This window comes from Corapipo altera, unplaced genomic scaffold (genome assembly GCF_003945725.1).
Source record: "Corapipo altera isolate COAL_440 unplaced genomic scaffold, ASM394572v1 51, whole genome shotgun sequence".
Taxonomy (NCBI): domain Eukaryota; kingdom Metazoa; phylum Chordata; class Aves; order Passeriformes; family Pipridae; genus Corapipo; species Corapipo altera.
This window is the reverse complement of record NW_020884892.1, coordinates 5,257,596-5,276,464: the sequence shown is the minus strand read 5'-3', so window position 1 is coordinate 5,276,464 and position 18,869 is coordinate 5,257,596. Positions and strand designations below refer to the sequence as shown.

The window sequence follows — 18,869 nt, the reverse complement described above, 5'->3', positions numbered from 1 at the left end:
GAGGCTGTAACAAAATGCTCAAGATTCACTGCAGCACTAAACCAGTGATTTGCATTCACTTCCTTCCTTGGACCAGATTGAAACTCTCCAGTCCTTTCTGCACTGGAGATAGGTACAAGCTGCACTGCACCAAGAACAAAGCAAGTGAAACAGAGTTTGTCTCTGAAGGAAGGACAAGATGAACAAAAAAAAGGCTCAGGAGCCATGAAGCAAGGTCCTTGTGTACCTCATGTGCAGACACATGACTACTAGAATGTAATCCAGAAGCCTATGTTGCCACTATGCTCTTACAGATCCTTACACAATATGCAAAAAGACTCTAATGTCTCAGATGAATATAAAATAAACAGTGTGATGAATGAGAGGAGAGACAACTATAATGGAACTATGAAAGACAGGGACTATGTCTTAAACCTCATTTTTCGCTACGATTTAGAGAATCACAGTGATGTTTTCCCATAAATATTTGGGTTCAAGAGTCATCATGTCAAAGAGTGGGGACTAGACTGTACAGTATGATGGTTCGGACATGTGCTCAAGGGAATGATTAAGTAACATTATAAAATGTTCAGCAAGGACACCTCCAGACATGAATTCCATAATCACTTGGTTACAGAGTCAGGATTATTGTTTTTTTCTTTCCCACACTGAATCTTAACCTTTTATATTCCCAGAAGAACAGTTGTGCTAAAAATCAGGGAAAGTTTGCTTTGGAAACTCTTTGGGGAGGTAAAAGAGGCAAATTTCAATCCTGCCTGGGGAAAAAAGGATTTAAACCTTGGTCTGCCACATCTCAGGAACATCTGCACCACCACATTTGTTACACAGAGGAAGAGCACAATAACCATCTCTACTGACTGACACTGGGCTGTGTCTGTAGTACCACTGCAAAATGTGTTCCAAGTAAAACAGTATTTGGATTCTGGGTAGGCTGCCTGGTAACTTTAACATGGAGTCATTGAGGCACTTCATGAGATGCACAGAAACAGAAGCACAGCTAAGTGCAAGAAGATTATATTTAGAGAAATGTGACCATATATTCACAGACTTGTAGAATACCAGGTTGGAAGAGACCTCAAGCATCAGCTGGTCCAGACTTTCTTGACAAAAGCAGTCTAAACAAGATGGTCCACCACCTTGTCCAGATGAATCTTAAAAATATCCAGTGTGGGTGAATCCAGCACTTCCCTGGGGAGATTATTCTCATTGCAAAATTTTTTCGTGTAGTGTCCAATCAGAATCTCCCCAGGATTTACTTGTACCCATTACCCCTTGTTGTTTTCATGTGACTCCTAAAAAGAGATTCTGATCTTCTTTGTTGCAATCCTTTAAACACTGGAGCATGGTGAGAATGTCTATCCTAAGCCTTCTTTTCTCAAGGCTGAACAAGCCCAGTTCTGTCAGCCTTTCCCCATATGTCAGGCTTCACCTTCCTTTGGTCATCTTTGTGACCCCTCTTCAGACGCTGTCTAGCCAGTTTACATCTTTATTGGGGACCAAACCTGAACACAGTATTCCAGATGTGGCCTGGCAAGAGCTGAGTAGACTGGGATAGTGACTTGGTCTCTACTGGGAATGTCCTGGTCAGTGCAGCCCAGCATCCTTTTGGCTTTCTCTGCTCCAGCTGCACACTGCTCACCCATACAGAGCTGCTTGTCTAGCAGGACCCCTGGGTCCCTTTCCACAGATTTGCTCCCCAGCCAGGCAGTTCCCAGCCTGTGCAGCAATACTGGATTATGTTTTCCCAGATGAAAGATTTTACACTTGTCCTTGTTGAAACTCATAAGGATCTTGTTAGCCCACTCTTCCAGCCAATACAGGTCTTCCCACAGAGTGGTTTTCCCCTCCAAGGTGTTGACTTCCCTCCTCAGTTGGTGACCATGGACAAATTTTGATCCCATATTCCAGATCACTTGTTAAGATATTAAGCAGCACTGGGCTCACTATCAATCCCTTGGGGGCCCCACTTGTGGTGGTCACTTGGAAAAGGAGCCATTTGCCACCACCTGCTGGGTTTCACTTTCAGCCTGTTCCCCACCCAGTGCACTGAGCACTTGTCTGGACCTGAACACATCTTGTTGATGAGATGTTAACCAGGGGCCTCCGGAGATGAAGTGCCAGGCAGGAGCTGAGTAAGGATTTCCAGGTTTGGAGTTTCCATCAACCCAAACATTAATTTAAAAGCATTATTCCTTTCTGTTTACTAAATTTTACCTTTTACATGAAACACTCTAGTTTATCTCATGCATAGTCAGATACTCCAGAAATAAGGAAAATGTAAGGAAGAGTCCTTCTACTTGCCACCTTCTCTGCCCTCTGGAAAGAGATGAATCCCTTGAATAGTTCTAATTTTCCCTTCTTCTCTTTCCTGTTCCAATGACATCACTGAAAGTGTTGAGAAGTGCAGTAAGAGGCTGCACTGGAGATGTTTATCCCCTTCAGTCTTCTGTACAGACTCATAAGGATCATTCAAATAAGATCTGCTGTTAATTGTCAGCTCTAAGAGTGCTGCTCTGGTGTGTGATTATTTTGCATTAGATGTTGCTGTTTTGGAGCGTATGCCTCTTTCTAGGCCATAAGAAACAACAAACAAGTAATAAACAAAACCTTAAAAGCAATCCAGAAGTGTTCTGACAGCAGAAAAAAATGTCACATCAAATCTAGCAAAATGACTTGCACTGAGAAGAACCACACTAACTGTTGTAGGCTGAAATCAGCTGATAAAAGCGGGTTTCATTCATGGTTCTACCTGAGTTCCTCCATTTTGGAGGCAATTAATCATCACACTGTAAATATGCTTAATGCATTTGTCCTACTTAGCACAACAATGATGCAGTGGCTTCAGAGAAAAGTGTATTCAATTCTAATGTAATTATGCTGTGACCTACTGATACTGGTCAGGTGATATTACGGGATATAAAAGGAAAGCAGTTTGTAATCTAGTCTAAAATGATACAGTCAGGTTGGTCACGACAGACTATAGCAGAAAAATGAATAACAAATAATGCTACAAAAGTAACTATGAGAATAAAGGTGGAATGTTTTGATTCTAATTCTCAATGGGTAGCTAGCTTTGAAATGTCCTTATATTTCACAGATTTAATAGATTTTCCACAAGCATTTGGCAGAAATTTTGAAGAGATGAGTGTGTTTTGTATATACACATATACTGATATCTATGATCAGAATTTGAAAACATGTAGCTGGAATATGAATGCAAAAGCTGTCAGTTGCCATTGTAATATCATAGAGATTTATCTCTGTAGGGCTCCTTGTGACTTCATGAATTCTGTCTTTCCTCTATTAATAACATTGAGAGAGGGGTTGGGGAAAAAATAAGCAAGAAAAATATCTCCATATTAATTCACAAAACTGCCTAGGCTTGGAAAGACAGATGGAAACAGAGAGAAAAGAATGAATTTATCCAGTCATAATACTACCCACTTGGTCCTTCAAGATATCCCTTATGCAGGTGATTTACTCACAAGAGTACGTTTGCTGACTCTGGTGGAATTTTCTCATGTGAGTGAAGATTGTAAAGGCAGAGGATTAAAATCCAGAGTGTGTATGTAGCTTACATAATTTCAAGTCTGTCAAAATTCATATGTATATTATCATCTGCCCATGTTACATAACAGGAAGGAGCTCTGAGTTGTTTGTTCTTCCCCATATGCCTGAAACACATGTATAGTCTCAGAAATTTTGGATTGTAACAATTATTACCAAGGAAAAAGTAAGAATGAATGAAATACAAATAAAACTTTCATTTTGGGTCATATCAGAGGCAAGCACCACCCCTAGGATGGTGTCTGACAAGGCACACATATCAATGTACTGCACTTGTTTACCAGTAAGATCTTGCATTTATCATTTGCTTCCTGACACAATCTTTAGTCAAGTCAGCACCAGTGCTGCCTTTACCTAAGTCATGATATCAGCTCCTTTTTCATGTTTCCCCCCACACACACACCTGAGCAACAGCACATTCCTCAGCATTTCAGGCTGGGATCAGCTGGGTTTAAGGGTGGTTGTATCTCCCCAAAAGCACTCAGCACTTGACGGGATTGAAACTAGTGAGTCTACATTTGTTTTGGTTACTTTAAGAAAATCCAATTTCAAGGCAGTCTTTCTCCTTCACCTTTACCTAGAAAGTTGGTTCAAATTTATTTTGAGATGCAAGGAAAGAAAAATCAGGTGATGTGTTAAATTTTATTGCAAGAAAAAAAAGGTGAACAGTGAGCATTATTTGTATTCATGATAATGAATGCTTTGTTAACTACAAGAAACAGCAAAATCAGGCACTAGTACTGCACACATCTGTTCAGCATTACTAATGGTTTGAACTCCTGGTGAACATACTTATCAATGAAAACTAATATTAATTAATTAAGAGGTTAAGGGAAAACAGGTCAAAGCAATTGATTTTCCTCCTGTGTAAACTGTTGCAACTTTAGGAGCTTAGACTTATAGTTGACTTATAACTGTGTGACTGAGAAGAGAATCAGAACCATTTTGCCCATGGATGCTACTGGGTACAGTACTAAACTGACTCCAGGGTAGACAATTCTTTCTGTCCAGAATTGAATTCAGTATTTTCCCTGCATGAAATCTTTATCTTAGAAAAATCAGTGGAAAACCCATTATACATACCATGATCAGAGTTTTACTTTCTGTTTTTTTCTTTCATTGCATACTTAAATTTTGGTTTTGGTCCAGCGTAAGCATCTGCCTGCATCCTGAGGCACAGTAAGATGCTCACAGATATTACTACTGATCAAATAGTTCATTTAGCCTTGTAAGGTTTCTTTGAAGGACAGATGCAGCATTTTACCTGGGAAAATAAGCCCCATTAGAAAAGAGAGTGTTTTGCCTGCAGGGTGAAGAAATCTGCATTGGCCAAAAAAATTTCCTACATAAACTCGATGACAGAGCCATTTAAATTCTCTCTGTTCGCTTGACAAGTAACAGTTATATATCCTTCATCAGCCTTAAAAGCCCTCATTCACTAACATTTGAAAGGGCTAGGTAATTCTCTGCAAAAAGTAAAAAAAAAATGGTGCAACACCAAAAAGTGACAAAGTAAGGCTGCGCCTCCCCCCGGGCACCAGCTGCGGCTTCCCGGAGCCCCCGGGATGAGCCCTGGACCACTCCGCGAAGGGGATGGGGAGTCGCGGGAGGCGGGTTGGGGGTCGCGGACAGGGTCCGTCCCTCCGGGGCCGCTGGAGGGAGCCCCCGGGCCGCGCCGCGGCGGCTTCAGCACCGCGCGGGGGGACAGCGCCCGTGGAGCCGAGCTCCGCAACCCGCGCATCCCACCGCGCTCCCCGCGGCATCCGGCTGGAGAGAGCCGCGGGGAAGGATCCGGCCTCTCCCGTAGGGACTGGAGGCAAAACGGCCGAAGCAGCGCATAATCGGGCGACATTAAGCGGTCCCTGGGCAGGCGAGAGCCACTGTAAATAAGCACCGCCGTGTGACAAGCTGCACGGATCCTGTTAAGGGATTTATATATGTAGTTCATGAAGGCAATCATCTGGCTGACAATCTCTCATTGTGCACCGCTCAAAGGCAGTTCATTCACACAACTGTCTGCAAAATGAAGATATTAGTATCTCTCCTGGGAAATGTCTGTGGCAAATGCATGTGTGCGTGGACCAGCTAAACAGCTGTGATACTGGCGGGTAATGAGATAGCAGCACATTACTCATTGCTCCAGGAGAGGACATGGAAGTAAATTAAGAAATCAGCATAACTCACACAGCTATTGACCCATCAGTAATAGCACCAGCAATGCATGGGAGTAGGACACGGTGCGCGGCTGCAGTTCATTCATCGGCATGTTACCAAGAGCTGGGGAACAACTCTGCACAGCCTAATTGTCTTACATCCACAGGGTTTAGCCAGGCACAACACACCAGGGCAGCTTCTCCTGAAACAGGGTGAGCCCAATCACTGGGAAGTGAGTCAGACAGCCCACATGTAACAAATGCATGGAGTAAGGGAATGGGCAGGGTGTGCAGGGGTTTTGGGAGTGCCAGGGTCTAAGGAATGCAGATGTGTCCTAAGAACCACAATCATCAAAACTTCCAGATGCAAGATCAGTCACTTTCCAGCTGCACATCCCAGCACTCGTGTAAACAATATCCCACCAACAACACATTCCTCTATACTCTCCCTCCTTTTGGGATTATCTGCCAGTACCTCCACCCCCTTCTCTCCAGAGCCAAATGGAGATGATAATCTGCTGTGAAATATTGGTAGCACAGAGCTGTGACAGTCTGGGAAAGGAGGGGGAAAGGGAGCAGCTAGAATCTCCAGGATTAAGTTGTCCTAGTTAGCCAGTGTTTTCTTGCCTTGCAGGGATATTGGGAATTTGGTGCATTCTCATTTTTCTGTGGAAGAAGCCATCTGAGTGTTAAGTCAGGTTAGACCTGGTTTTAACCCTGCAGACCCTGTCTTGCCCAGTACCTCTCAGCGGTTTGCACCACGCACCACTCCACCATGTAACCAGTACTCTGTCCTAGACATCACTTCTAAGGATGCAGCACAACAATGTTTGCCCCATGACTACCAGCAGAAAAGGTTTCTCAGTGTCCTCCAAAGACAGCCTAGGATCTCACATCAAATATCCCCAGGGGAGCTTTGCCCTGGTTTCACTGAGGTTTCACTGGTTTCTCCTTGCAAAGGAGCTTTGCTCCTGTTTTCCCATTACTCAGATCAAGCTGCCCTTCACATATAATTGTACCAATTCCTCCAGCTGATTCAGAGTTTAAAAGCACGAGCAAGAAAAACGGGCACAGTGTGAAAGTTTGGCTAAGACAGAGTCATCTCAAGCCCCAAACCACTGCTAGAAGTCAGGGAGGGGAATGATAAATGTCCCATCCTCCCCACTTGCCCAAGGAGCTTCTCCTTTCAAAAGTTATTTCAAGGGACAGCAGTGTAGTGAATGTACAAGGAGAGGGGACAGAGTGGTTAGGAATTGTCCCTACTCCCAGCTTGAGGTAAAACACTGGGATGAGAAAAGGGTGGCGGAGGAGAGGGAGACAGAAAGCTTTCATTTTGCCTATGATCCCCCCCCCTGGGTAATGAACTTCTGAGCACCTGATTGCAAGGGAGAGGATCTTTTGGGACACTTACACCTCCTCTCACTCAGGGTGACGGAGAAAGAGGACAGTTCCCACCCTCTCCTCACCACAGTACCTGGTTGAGGGAAGTCACGGCGAACCTGGGGATTACCAGCTGCATGACGAGCTGCAGGACAGAGGTGACCAGCCCAGCCAGGATGGCCCAGGTGAGTGGTAGCGGGAGCATGCTGTAGGTCGCAAAAAGCGTGAAAAGCACATAGCCAATGCCGTCCCCAAGGAGGCCACAGCCCAGGCCTGCAGCCAGGATCTGTGTGGCCATGGCCACCCAAGTGACAACACCACTGTACTGCAGGTAGGTGTACGAGGTCGTGTCCTTCCTGACCACCACTAAGGCACAGATCACCACCTCGATGCCAGTGAAGAAGCCCAATAGGATGCCCTTAATAGGGTCCATGGGAGCAGAGGCCAGGGTCAAGTGGAGGAACAGTAGGGTCAGCTTGGTCAGCACGTCCAGGATGTTCATGACCACCTCAGATTTGCGCCGCTGGCCCAAGAAGTAGCGCTGGTAAAGGCGCTCCAAGTCCCGGGACTTGAAGGAGTTGCGGAGAGTGGGGAAGATCACTCCGCGATATGTATAGCCCCAGTTGAGGAAGAAGTCGGAGTTGCTGGGGGCACAGTCCAGGGGCAGAAAGCCCAGGTCCCCACTGCTGCTCGTGCGCTCCGGGAAGACTTTGGTGCCTCCGTTGTTGTGGCGGTCGCTGCCTAAACTCCGTCCGGCCGACTGCCGCCGGAGGTGGTGGTGGTGGTGCGGCGGGTGGGGGTGGTGGTTGGGGCAGCAGGTCTCCTCGGAGCTGAAGCCCTTGCCCCCCCCGCTGCTGCTGCCGCCACTGCTGCTGCTGTGCTCCTGGATGAAGCGCTGCTCGGTAATGTGGCGCACGGCCGTCTGCCACAGCAGGCGCTGGGGTCTGCCGCTGCCGGGGGGGGTCCTGTTGATGGTGTAAAGTTCATCGCTGTCGCTCAGGCACCGCACCTCCGAGAGCTCCATGTTGGTGACTGGCGGGGGGCAGAGCACCGGCGCGCGGGACGGGGGGGCGGGGGGCACACACCGTCTTTGGGGAGGGGAACAGGGGGAGGGATGGAACCACGGGAGAGGAGGGAGGGGATGGCGGAGGGCGGGTGGCGGCGACGGCGGGGTGGCGGTGCGGGGATCACATTTATAGGCAGGTCCCCGTGTCTGGCGGCGCGGCTGGCGGCGGGGCTGGTTGGCCGCCGGGGTCCGCGGGGCGGCTGCGCCGGCTCAGCGCAGGCAGCCCGAGCCCCGCTCCCGCTCCCCCGGAGCCCCGCGGAGCCGCATCCCGCGGAGCCCGGCGGCAGAGCAGCCCCGGAGCCCCGGTGGGCTGGGAGCGAGCCCTTCTCGGGGCGGTGCGCTGGGAGGGAGCCGAGCCGCGGGTCCGGAGAGGAGGAGGAGGAGGAGGGAGGAGCGGAGCATCTACGGGCGCAGTCCCGCTGCCCGGTGGGAGATCCTTGGCCCCATCCGGAGGCCGGAGGCGCGGAGGGGTGGGGGCAGCCGCCTTGCGGAGCCGTTCACTGCGGGCAGCGCCTCTCTCCGGGGATCCCGGGGCTCCGCTCCGAGGTCTGGTGCCCGGGAGCTGCTGTAATTCCTGCGGCTGCGGTCAGCGGCAGCGCTGCGAGCTCGGGCAGGAAGGGAGAAGCGGCCAGGTCGCGGGCATCCTCGGTCACAGCTCCGGAAACGCCGGCCGGGGGCTGCCCGCCCGCATTCCCTCGACAGCGGGGCATGTCCCTCAGGGAGCGCCGCCCGGGATCACGGGGAGCTTCTGCCATCCATCGCAGGCGCTCGGCTTGCTTGGTAACGAGAAAAAAGGAAGGGGGAAAAAAAAGGAGTAAATAAAAAATCACATCAAAAACCAAACCTAAAAAAAAAAAAAAAAAACACCCAAAAAAAAAACGACATAGAGGGGAACGAAAATCCCGCCCTAAACTCAGAGCTCTGGGAAGCCCGATGGGAGCATCTCAACTTCTCTGCGGGTCGGGGCAGGGAGTGCTCTGGCTCTGGGGCTTCCCCGGGGGCAGGGAAGAGGAGGAGGAGGAGCAGGAGGAAGGGACGAGGGCAAGGCGTGGGGAGCGCGGTGCCTGCGGGGAGCCGGCGGCGGTGATGCCCCGGGAGCTGCCGGGACCAGCGCGGCGGAGCCGCCGCCGCCGCCGGAGTGGAGCTGCGGGCGGGCGGCCCGGGAGGAGGCAGAGCCCGGCGCGGTCAGCTGATGCCCGACACTCATCCCCCCCGCCCCGGCCCGGTTAAAGCAGCCGCAGCCGTGGCACCGGGAGGGGGATCAGCGGGCGGGGGCTGCCACACAGCAGGTCCTCTAGTCCCAGGAGACTCCTCCGAGCGTCACTCGGGTTTCTCCAAGCTGCACTTCTCTGGGTGTCCCGGACTGTCCCGCAGTGCCTGACAGGTGCATCCACCCAGAACGCTCAGTGGGAGTTGATGCTGCAGCCCTCTGATCCGGCACAAGGGAGAACCTCAGGCCTTGCTTGGAGGGAGCGCTCCTGCCCCGGGGTGGGGGAGCCCTGGGAACCCCTCCATCTCTGCCTGTGACAGTTCAGGCCCTCTCAGAAAGGTGCTGTCACTACCAGGATTGTGACTCTGGTCACAGTGAGTGTGTTTGATGGCTCCTATCCTGACAGCACTTACATTAAAGACACTGGAGAAATAATAGAAACTGTCCCATGCACAGAGCCTGGAGTTAAAACCACTCCTCACTTTCCACTTTGGCAGATGAAATTGTCCCTGCTCCTCTCCTTATGGATTCTCTTTGTACCAGCAAACCTGGAGTGTTGTGCACAGCCTGGAGAAGAGCAGGTCTTTACCCTTCCTATCCCTCGTCTGTCCATAGTAAACCTTGTTAAAGGGTCTGAACCCTGTCCTGGAGGAAAGGCAGTTAGACTATGGCAAATTAAGGGAGAGGTGTTTTCTTTGTGTTTCAAAAGACAAGAGTGATGCCTGCTGTATTCCTTGAGACAAATGTACAGCTTCCTTCTGTCAGCACTGAGGATGTGTGTGGACAGAGCCACTGCCTGGAAAGGAGCTGTGCTACTCTATAAGGAGCTCTGGCTTCTGTTGGGAGTTGGGGAGCTTGAACAAGGCATGTGATGCTTGACTTCCAGTGGGCCTGAACCTCCATGAACACCCTTCCGGCAGTCATTACTTAGTTCACCTTTTATTATTATTATTGTAAGGAAGACATGGAGCTTTAGGAAGGATTTCATTCTTTGTTTCTGTATTTGCACTACAATAGATTTGAGAATTCCAGCCAAGTCTGTGTCCCATGTGTGAGGCAAGTTTTGTACAGATATAAGCAGAGGAAATTCTTGTTCACAAGAGTCCAGATAAGGAAAGAGTGATGTTTTTGTGAACAGGGATGGGTCTTTCCTGTGTTTCAGCATGACCCTGCTAACCTGGAAAGGGTTAAGACTAGTTTCACCATAATAATAGAGACACATATCCTTACTCCTAGATAAATTCCATGGAAATTGCAACATTACTTCAAGATGAAAATGTTACTGGGAAATGTAAGTGGGAAAGTCTTATATAATGACTTATATATTTCTTTTATAAAAGGAATTGTAATTGTTAGTGACATTATCCCAGAGCACTGAAAGAAATCAGATTACTCAACACAAATCATGCTAAATCAAAGGAAAAGGAAACAAATTTACAATGCAGCTTAAGGAGACATTGGTTCAAAAGAGATAAGATGAAACCAAGATAGGGAGCTCTCAGTTCTCTAATGTTGCTGTAATCACTGAATCACAGGACTGGAAGAGTCCTTGGTCTTATGGCAGAATAAGATCTACCCTCACCATTTTTCCTGGAATAGAGGCTCTGTACATCTCCAAGCAGTCTATTTTTATGCTTCTCCATCCTTATCATTTTCATATCTAACCTGAACTTTCCTTGCAGCATTCACTAAGCAAATCACATTTACCAAGCACATCACTTCTTGTCCTGTCCACCACAAAACAGGGAGGCCAGATTGTCCTGGCAGTATTCTATACATATTTAATGAATGTCTCTTCCATCCATTCGCTCTTCCTATTCTCATTTCTTAGACTAAATAACCTAAATAACCTAATTTCTGTCATTTTCCTCCCTATGGGTCGCATTTTCTAGGTCTCTTTTCTGTTTGTTCTGGATTATGTACACTTTTTTTGTGATTTTATTTTCTTTCTTTTCCCTCTGTGAGATGCATACAGCTTGGCTTCGTTCTACAGTGGAAAGTTATCTTATGTCTAAGACTATACTTTATGATCTGGACTCCTATTTATACATACTGTGAGATATCTGTCATCCTCACACTTATCTAGAACTGATGACCTAATGAAACTTTGCTGTCCTCAAGGCTTGGGCAGGTGTCACTTGTTCCATATGTGCATGACAGCCTACATGAAGTATCTTGCATTTGCCCTCACTGGAATGTATTGTACTTTTTCCACCCTGTATGCCCAATTTGAAATAGAACATGTTGAGTACTAAACCTGTCCTCCTCCATGCCAGCAGCCCTCCCCAGCTCTGTGCCATCTGTGTGTTTGGTGAGCCTACTCTCTCTTCAGTGGTGATGGCAAAGCAGTGCAGTGCCTTTAGGTAACAGTCGATGTGCTCATTTTTTGCCTGTATTTCTGAATCGGCCTCAGAAGTACTGGGCATCTTTGTGGAGGGTTACCAAGAGGGGACAAGGTCTTTCTGAGCACAGGGACCCACTACTGCAATGCTCTTGGCTCTGCAGAGTAAGGAGGATGCCTGACCATTCTGGGGAGTAGGAAAGGGGTGAGCCTGCCACAGCCCTGGCTGCCACTGAAGGGTGGATGAGCTGGGGGTCCAACAAGGTAATTTCACACACACCTCCTAAGTCCTCTAAGTCCCAATAGGGTTCAGCTGGCACTAGATTAGAACTGAGCATAATTCAGTCTTTGTTGCTATTTGATTTTTTTTCTTTTTTTAAAAGAACTAAATGACTTGGCAGTGCCACAAAATCACTAAAAGCCATTTAAAAATAATACTGTCACTAGAAGGCTTTTGAAGGATGAAATCAGGCAGAATTCATTCCTCTCCTGTCACCTGAAAGTTTATGTCACCCTCCTCTCCTTCTTCCCCCTCTCTACCCACAGCAGTAGCATTTCTGTACAGTTTAATGTTATGATATTTAATCATGCAAATAATGATCTCATTCAATTTAGTAGGACTATTTATGTCCTCAGGATTGTGAACCTGGCACCGTGCTCTGCAAAGCACTCCAGGGTTCTCCAATAAACATGGCTTCAATATCCAACACACTATTAAGGAACACTTGTGTTATTATACATCCTATTTATTTAAGTATAGACTCAAAAAAACAATTTGAGAAAGGAAAAGTGAACAACTGACATATAGCCTCTGTATCTCTTCATGTACACATGAAGCATGAAACTTCAGTAATGATGGAAATGACAGAACATGAGCAAATTGGCCTATATTGTCTCCTTACCTGTTTGGTGGTTTATGGGATTTTTTTTCCCAATAACTCCCTCTTTTTTTTTTTTTTCCTCTTATGTTTGGCAACAATTTAGACATTCTAATATGTAAAAAACAACAACAACAACAACAACAACAACAAAAAAACAAACAAAAAACCAACCAAAAAAACAAACCAACCAACCAACCAAAAAACCAAAAAAAAAAAAACAAACCACAAAAATCCCCAAATAACTTCTACTATTGATTAAGTCTTCTTTTAAAAAAATCTGTCTATTGCTTTACTTAAATGAATGCGTATCTCAATACAGTATCTGTCTCAATACAATGTTGAAGAAAACACAGAGCATAAGGGAATGAATTGAAAATTGTAACACTGGATAGTAAAAGCATTCAGACTGATTAGGGAAAGCCATGGTAGAAGAAAAGCCAGGTTTTATGGACTGAAAGACCAGAGAGAAAGAAGATGAGGACACATAGCTTAAGAGATGATGGAAACAATCAACTTTTCTTGGGGTTTGCAGATGATTTCTTTCAGTACAGTAAAAACAATAGTGAAATGTTTTTAAGTTTGCAGGCAATGAAGCTAAATTATTACATTCCACAGCAATACTACAAGGTCTGGGGAAATAAAAAAAAGAACAAAAAAAATAAAGAATTTTAAGAAATCAAGTCAGTTATAGTATAAAACGGTAGTAAGAAATGTCAATTTTAATGTCCATACTTTAAAAGAAGATTTTTACTTTGTTTTTTATTCTTTTTTTTTAAGAGTTTGTTTTGGTTTTTTTTTTAGTATGGATGCTATTGCTTCTCCATGTTATGAAGTTAAAGTTCCCTCACATGAAAATAAATGAGATATCTCTCCCTCCCTTCACAGACACACATATCCACATAAATAGGTCAGAAGATGGTGTAAGCATGTGGATTTAACAGAGGAAAATAAGGGGTTGGAGAAGAATATGCACCTTTTAAATAAACATGGTTGGAGCTGTGTTTTTCTCCTCTCTCTTCCAGGTCCACTCCTTCCTCACTCACCCAGCTGTTGCTCTAGTTTTGAAACCGGATTAGCATCTGTGACCACTGCAAGTCTTTTATTTGTGACTCTGTGGGCATTGGTGCTGAACAGGAATGGCTGTTTAGTACTGAAAAAAAAATAATCTGTCTATACAAGCAATTGTTTCTGTTTTCCTGAAAACTAACCTTCAGAAGGCATTAACATGATGGAAATTTTCAGGTCTTAGAAAAAACCTACATTTTTATGACAGTGAATTTAAGATTTGGTTTTTGTTTTGTTTTTTGGGGGCTTTTTTCAGAATCAAACATGAAACATGGTAGAGTCCTTAAAGTAAACAAGATTGATTATGAAAGACTGTTCTTTTTCATTTGGAAAGGAGGGCCTTTATCTGAATTCAGAATCAAATGCATTTTCAATAATTTGAAAAAAAACTTCCCAAAACAGAACTGCTGTTCTTCACATTGCTCTCTGGACCTCCCAGAAGTTTCCCTCCACCTGTTTACCCTTTCCCAACCAGATTTAAGAGATCAGCTGTTTCTTTGCTCATCTCTCTCCTCTATGCACACCATCACTCTCCTGTAATGCTGGTAATCCCTGGAGCACCTGCACTGTTGAATGAATCATATTTTTACAAAGCAGTAGATGCTTTTGGATACTTTATGGGATTCCACTGAAGGAAATATATTTTTGTTTAATACAAAAGACCTTTGACTTACATGCTAATTGCAACAGAAGTTAAAAGGAAATGAATATTAAATTCACTTCTAACATGAAATCTTTATAATCCACATCAGACAAACCATTTACAAACATTTTATTCTTGATTTGTTATCTGAAGCAGCAAGTAGTGGGAGTGATAGGTGAAGCTAAAACTGCAATTAACACTAGAAAGGAGACTTGAATTTGAGATGTTCAAAAGCAACTTAAAACATAAAAAAACACACATAAGGCTATTTGTATAACTTTTTCACTTGGAATAATAATTCTTAGCTCATTGTAGAGGTTTTGACAAGCGGATTTCAAAGTGTTTCTCTTTTTACAGGATGGAGATGTTTCCTGTGGATGTATACAATAAATTAATTAGGCCATAAATAGGGAAATGTTACATTGTATGAGATTTTAAATCCATTCAGATCAGCATCCTGCAGTTACTTCAGTATAAGACATAACCTAAGAGGAAATCTCCCTGTCTGCCAGATCAAAGGGGGGGAAAGTTTGTTAAGATTGTGTATGCATGTGCTAATGTGTGTGTATTAAACTTTGGAGCAGGAACAAAACCTAGAAACCCTCATATTTCCAAGGGAAAGGAAATTCCTTTTTGTTTTTCTTCTCCATTTTCTGCCTAGGAAGGAAGAATTCTGTTCAATTTTCAAATAAAATATGAATCCAACCATTTGGCTCTTGAGAACTCCTTTCTTTGCATGCCCCTTTCCTGAACCAGGGAAGCTGGAAGCCCTGAGACTGTGGCCTGGGCTTCCAGGCCTGTTGGGGTTCAAGGATGCTAAAGCTACAAAAGTACTGGGCCAAGAAAGACTTTCACCACATCATCTTAGATTCAGAGGCCCTAATCTGAGTTCTCAAGCAGCTCTTTAATGATCTGACAGGGTGGCAGGCAGGTTTTGGAGAGCACCTGTCTTATGCTTTTGAAACGTTGCTTCATCAGATACCTTTTGTATATGAATGTGTAGGACTTCATTTTGCTGGCCTGCAGATAAGAACAGGGTTTAACCCAGCTGGATTCCTAGACATTGCTTTTCCCCACCAACAAAACTCTTGCCCTTCACTCCCTTATCTTCTTTATGAAGGTTTCTTGCATTAGAATACGGAGAGTATGCAAAATAACCCTTTAAGTGACTTGCTGTGTGACACAGAGAGCACTGATGCCTGGTGTGCTGGTATTAACAGTGACTTATTTCAAACTGAGCTCCCATCATAACTGAAGCACTCTAATCTGTTCATTGCCAGTCAAGCTGGGATGGTAGGTGTTCTTAGACAAAATGTTTAGGAGGAATCGTTGACTCATGGCAATCTTTAGTCATTCTCTGAAATGATACTATTAATGTGTATGGGCTCAGCAGAGCACTTGTTTCTCAATTCTATTATCTTGTTTTTACATTCAGTAACATCTTCCTTGGCATAGGGGGAGGATAATAGATTCATGTTTGAGCAGTTTATTTGATATTGCATTTCTTTAAATCACCAAAACCTGTCATTTTCTAGTGTTGCAAGATTTGCTGTGGAAGATTAAATCTGGTTTCCTTTTGATAGCAATGGCAGATTTTTGGTGCTGCAGATGAAGATTTAAGACTGGTCTGTAGGTGGTCTACCCTACATATGAGATTACTTTGATCTTCTCTTACATGAATAGAAAAGGCAACGGCAGTCCTAAAGCTTGCATCTACTCTGTTTTCAATGTTGTGAGGTTACTTGGAGCCAAGGAGAACATCATCTCATTGCCACATAGTACAAAGGATCCAAAAGCATTTTCCATGAAGCAGACACAGAGAATGCTACGACACCTATAGGCCTCTAAATCCAAGTTAAACAGTTCTGTATGAGAATCAGCTACAGGTAATGTTATTGTGATTAATATTATTTACAATAATTTCACAAGAGACAGTTGCATCTAATCTCAGTTGTATGGGGAAGAACACAACATTTTTTTTCTGGAATCATAATGGGAGATAAAATATCTTAAATTCCAGCACTATGTAAGAAGGAAACTTACACTGCACTACACTCTGCTCTAAGTTTTTTGGCAACTCTTTAATCAAGAATTTCCAGTGGATGTTTTCAGCATACAGCAGCTCAGACATTTTGTTTTAGCAGTAAAAGAATGCTGTGGTTGATACTTCCGCCTGTTGATCCCAAGTGTTACTCCAATACAGCTCACATCACAAAACATGAGAGATGCCTCTGAAATGAAAGCCCAGTGTTTTTGATTTCTCTAAGATTTTGCATATGATATTTTCTTTGAATTCAAGTTGTGATTATAACCCCATTACATAACTCTCTCTACAAATGTATAGTAAAAAAATATCTCTGGTTCCAATGGATTTGCAGCCCAGGATGGAATGTAGCACTTACATATAGTGAAGAATCATCCGGAATTAGAGATAACAAGAGAAGCACATGTGGGATCAGTCATGACCACTGTGGTGAACAATGGCCTTTACATAACAGTTGGTTTCTTCTGAGACTCCTGAAGAAATTACGGCAGGGAAATATTTAAATATTTAGGGGGAAATACAGTAGTTTTCATCATTTTTACAGAAGCTGACAGAATCTTAGCAGGAGCCTGGAAAAGTGATAAAGCTTTAGTGTCACAAATTCAGAATAGAAAAAAAAGGTCTTCTCAGGATTTGAACTGAGAGTTGTCCAAAACCAGTAAATGTACTTGTGATTATTCAGCTTCTATATTTTGGCCATCTAAATTCAGAAAGTCCTCGCAAACAACCTGGTGGACCATTTTAACTGTGTGTTTTTAGATCATTGACTTTTTTTAACTGCAGTAGCACTGCATTATTTACACTTTAAAATACCTACCAGAGCTAAAAGCTTGTATGACAGAACAAGTGCTGTACTTATTAAGTACCAGGACAAATAGTAGCAACCCATAGTTGAAGGGTACAACTGGATTTAAAAACAATATTGTCTAATTCAAGATATTGTCAAGAAAAACAAAGAAAAGAACAGAAGATGCAATTCACTAGGGGCGAGTGCAAAGTACTGTATATGAGCAGAAATAATCAGTTATACTAGCACATGATGGGGAACAGCTGCTTGAATAGCAGTTCTGCAAGAAATGATCTGGGGGCTATTGAAATTGAGCCAACAATGTCATGTTGTTGCAGGAAAAACAAACATTGTGGTGCATAAGCAGAAAGGTAGTCCTTTAAGGCTTGTGGAACAGCTTTTTCCACTCTGTTCAATACTGGTAAGGTCACAGCTGAGTACAAGTGAGTGTCAGAGACTCTCCAGGGAATGGGTACAGGCCACACTCCCCTGGTGGGGCTGTGCAGCCCCATCCCAGGTCATCAGACAGTTCTGTGGGGACAGAGATAGGGCTGATGCTGGGACATCAGCCTGTGGAGCTGGGGACTGTCATCCTACAGCATTGCTGGGGAAGGGACTGATGGCCCTGGGGTGGGCTGAGATGGAATCCTGGGCCATGGGCAGGGGTTGGGGGGGCCCTGGGAGAAGTGCATCAGGACCAGTAAAGAGCTGTTGATGCCCTCAATGGCTGGGCACCAATTTTGAGAAGTGCATATCAAGAAATACTGGACCTTCCAGAAACAGTTAAAAAAGCATGGTCTGAGATGCAGGGGATGTAGCCATCAGGAAAGTTTGAAAGGAGCACTTAATTTGGTTGTGTTCAGGTGCTGCCTTCAAATGTCATCTCCTAAAAACCTTAAGGAGCAGTATTATAAGAATAGTAAAGGAAATAAAGCACACAAAACAAGTATTAATGTTTTATAACTGTACAGGATATTGCTATTTAGGTATTTCTCTCTGACCAATACTTATTTCACTACACAAAGAAGGCATTCAAACTGAGTTAGTGATTTTCTGAAGAGCGTGGTGGATATTACTTAGATGTGATGACACTTGTCATCACCATATGTAAACTTTATTTAAAATGTATTCTTGACTCATATTCACATTTGCATTTCAAAACTTCATTTACTCCGTGTTAATTTAAATTGTACATATAGCACTATGGGAGGAGGACAAGTTAAGAATTTCTTTTTAAAGAAACATCAGCTTCTAGCAGCTCAATTTTAACAATTTCTGCAGCACAGGGAGGAATTATTTTTTTATCCTTGATGGGCTCTTCACTGTTGAAATGTAGCTATTCATCTTTCTTTATTTCAATAGCTCAGAGTCCTAGATGCTTGTACATTTGCTCTCATAATGCTTCGTATTTTTGCAGACCTCAGTATTTTGTATGAACTGAACATACAAGGCCATGTTCTCATCTTATTGAGACTCTCTTGACTCAGCAGAGAGGCTGGCAGAAGTGCAACCACTTTTCTCCAGTTCTGTTTGGCAGACCAAACATAGTCACCCATTCCTGTCCGGAAGGAGTCTAAAACCCAGCAGGCAGGATTCAACCTTCAGGGTGCACTGTGTCTCTCGATGTATTTTATTTCTTGCCATCTAGTAGAATGAATGGACCATTCAGCTGGACCTCTCTTTGCTGCCTCTCATTTGCTGTAGTGGTTCCTCAGGAGCAGCAGAACAAAGG

The 18,869-nt window shown here is 44.4% G+C and overlaps 1 protein-coding gene across 2 annotated transcripts in view; it reads right to left on the bottom strand.

Moving 5' to 3' along the window:
* Positions 1-8,185, bottom strand: part of ADCY8 (adenylate cyclase 8) — a 124,012-nt gene extending 115,827 nt beyond the window's left edge. For both annotated transcript variants that reach the window (XM_027645671.1, XM_027645672.1), the window contains exon 1: positions 7,195-8,185. In XM_027645671.1, coding sequence (XP_027501472.1) covers positions 7,195-8,124 — 930 coding nt within the window. In that variant the 5' untranslated portion in view covers positions 8,125-8,185. The remainder of the gene's footprint in view (positions 1-7,194) is intronic.
* Positions 8,186-18,869: the final 10,684 nt, after the last annotated feature.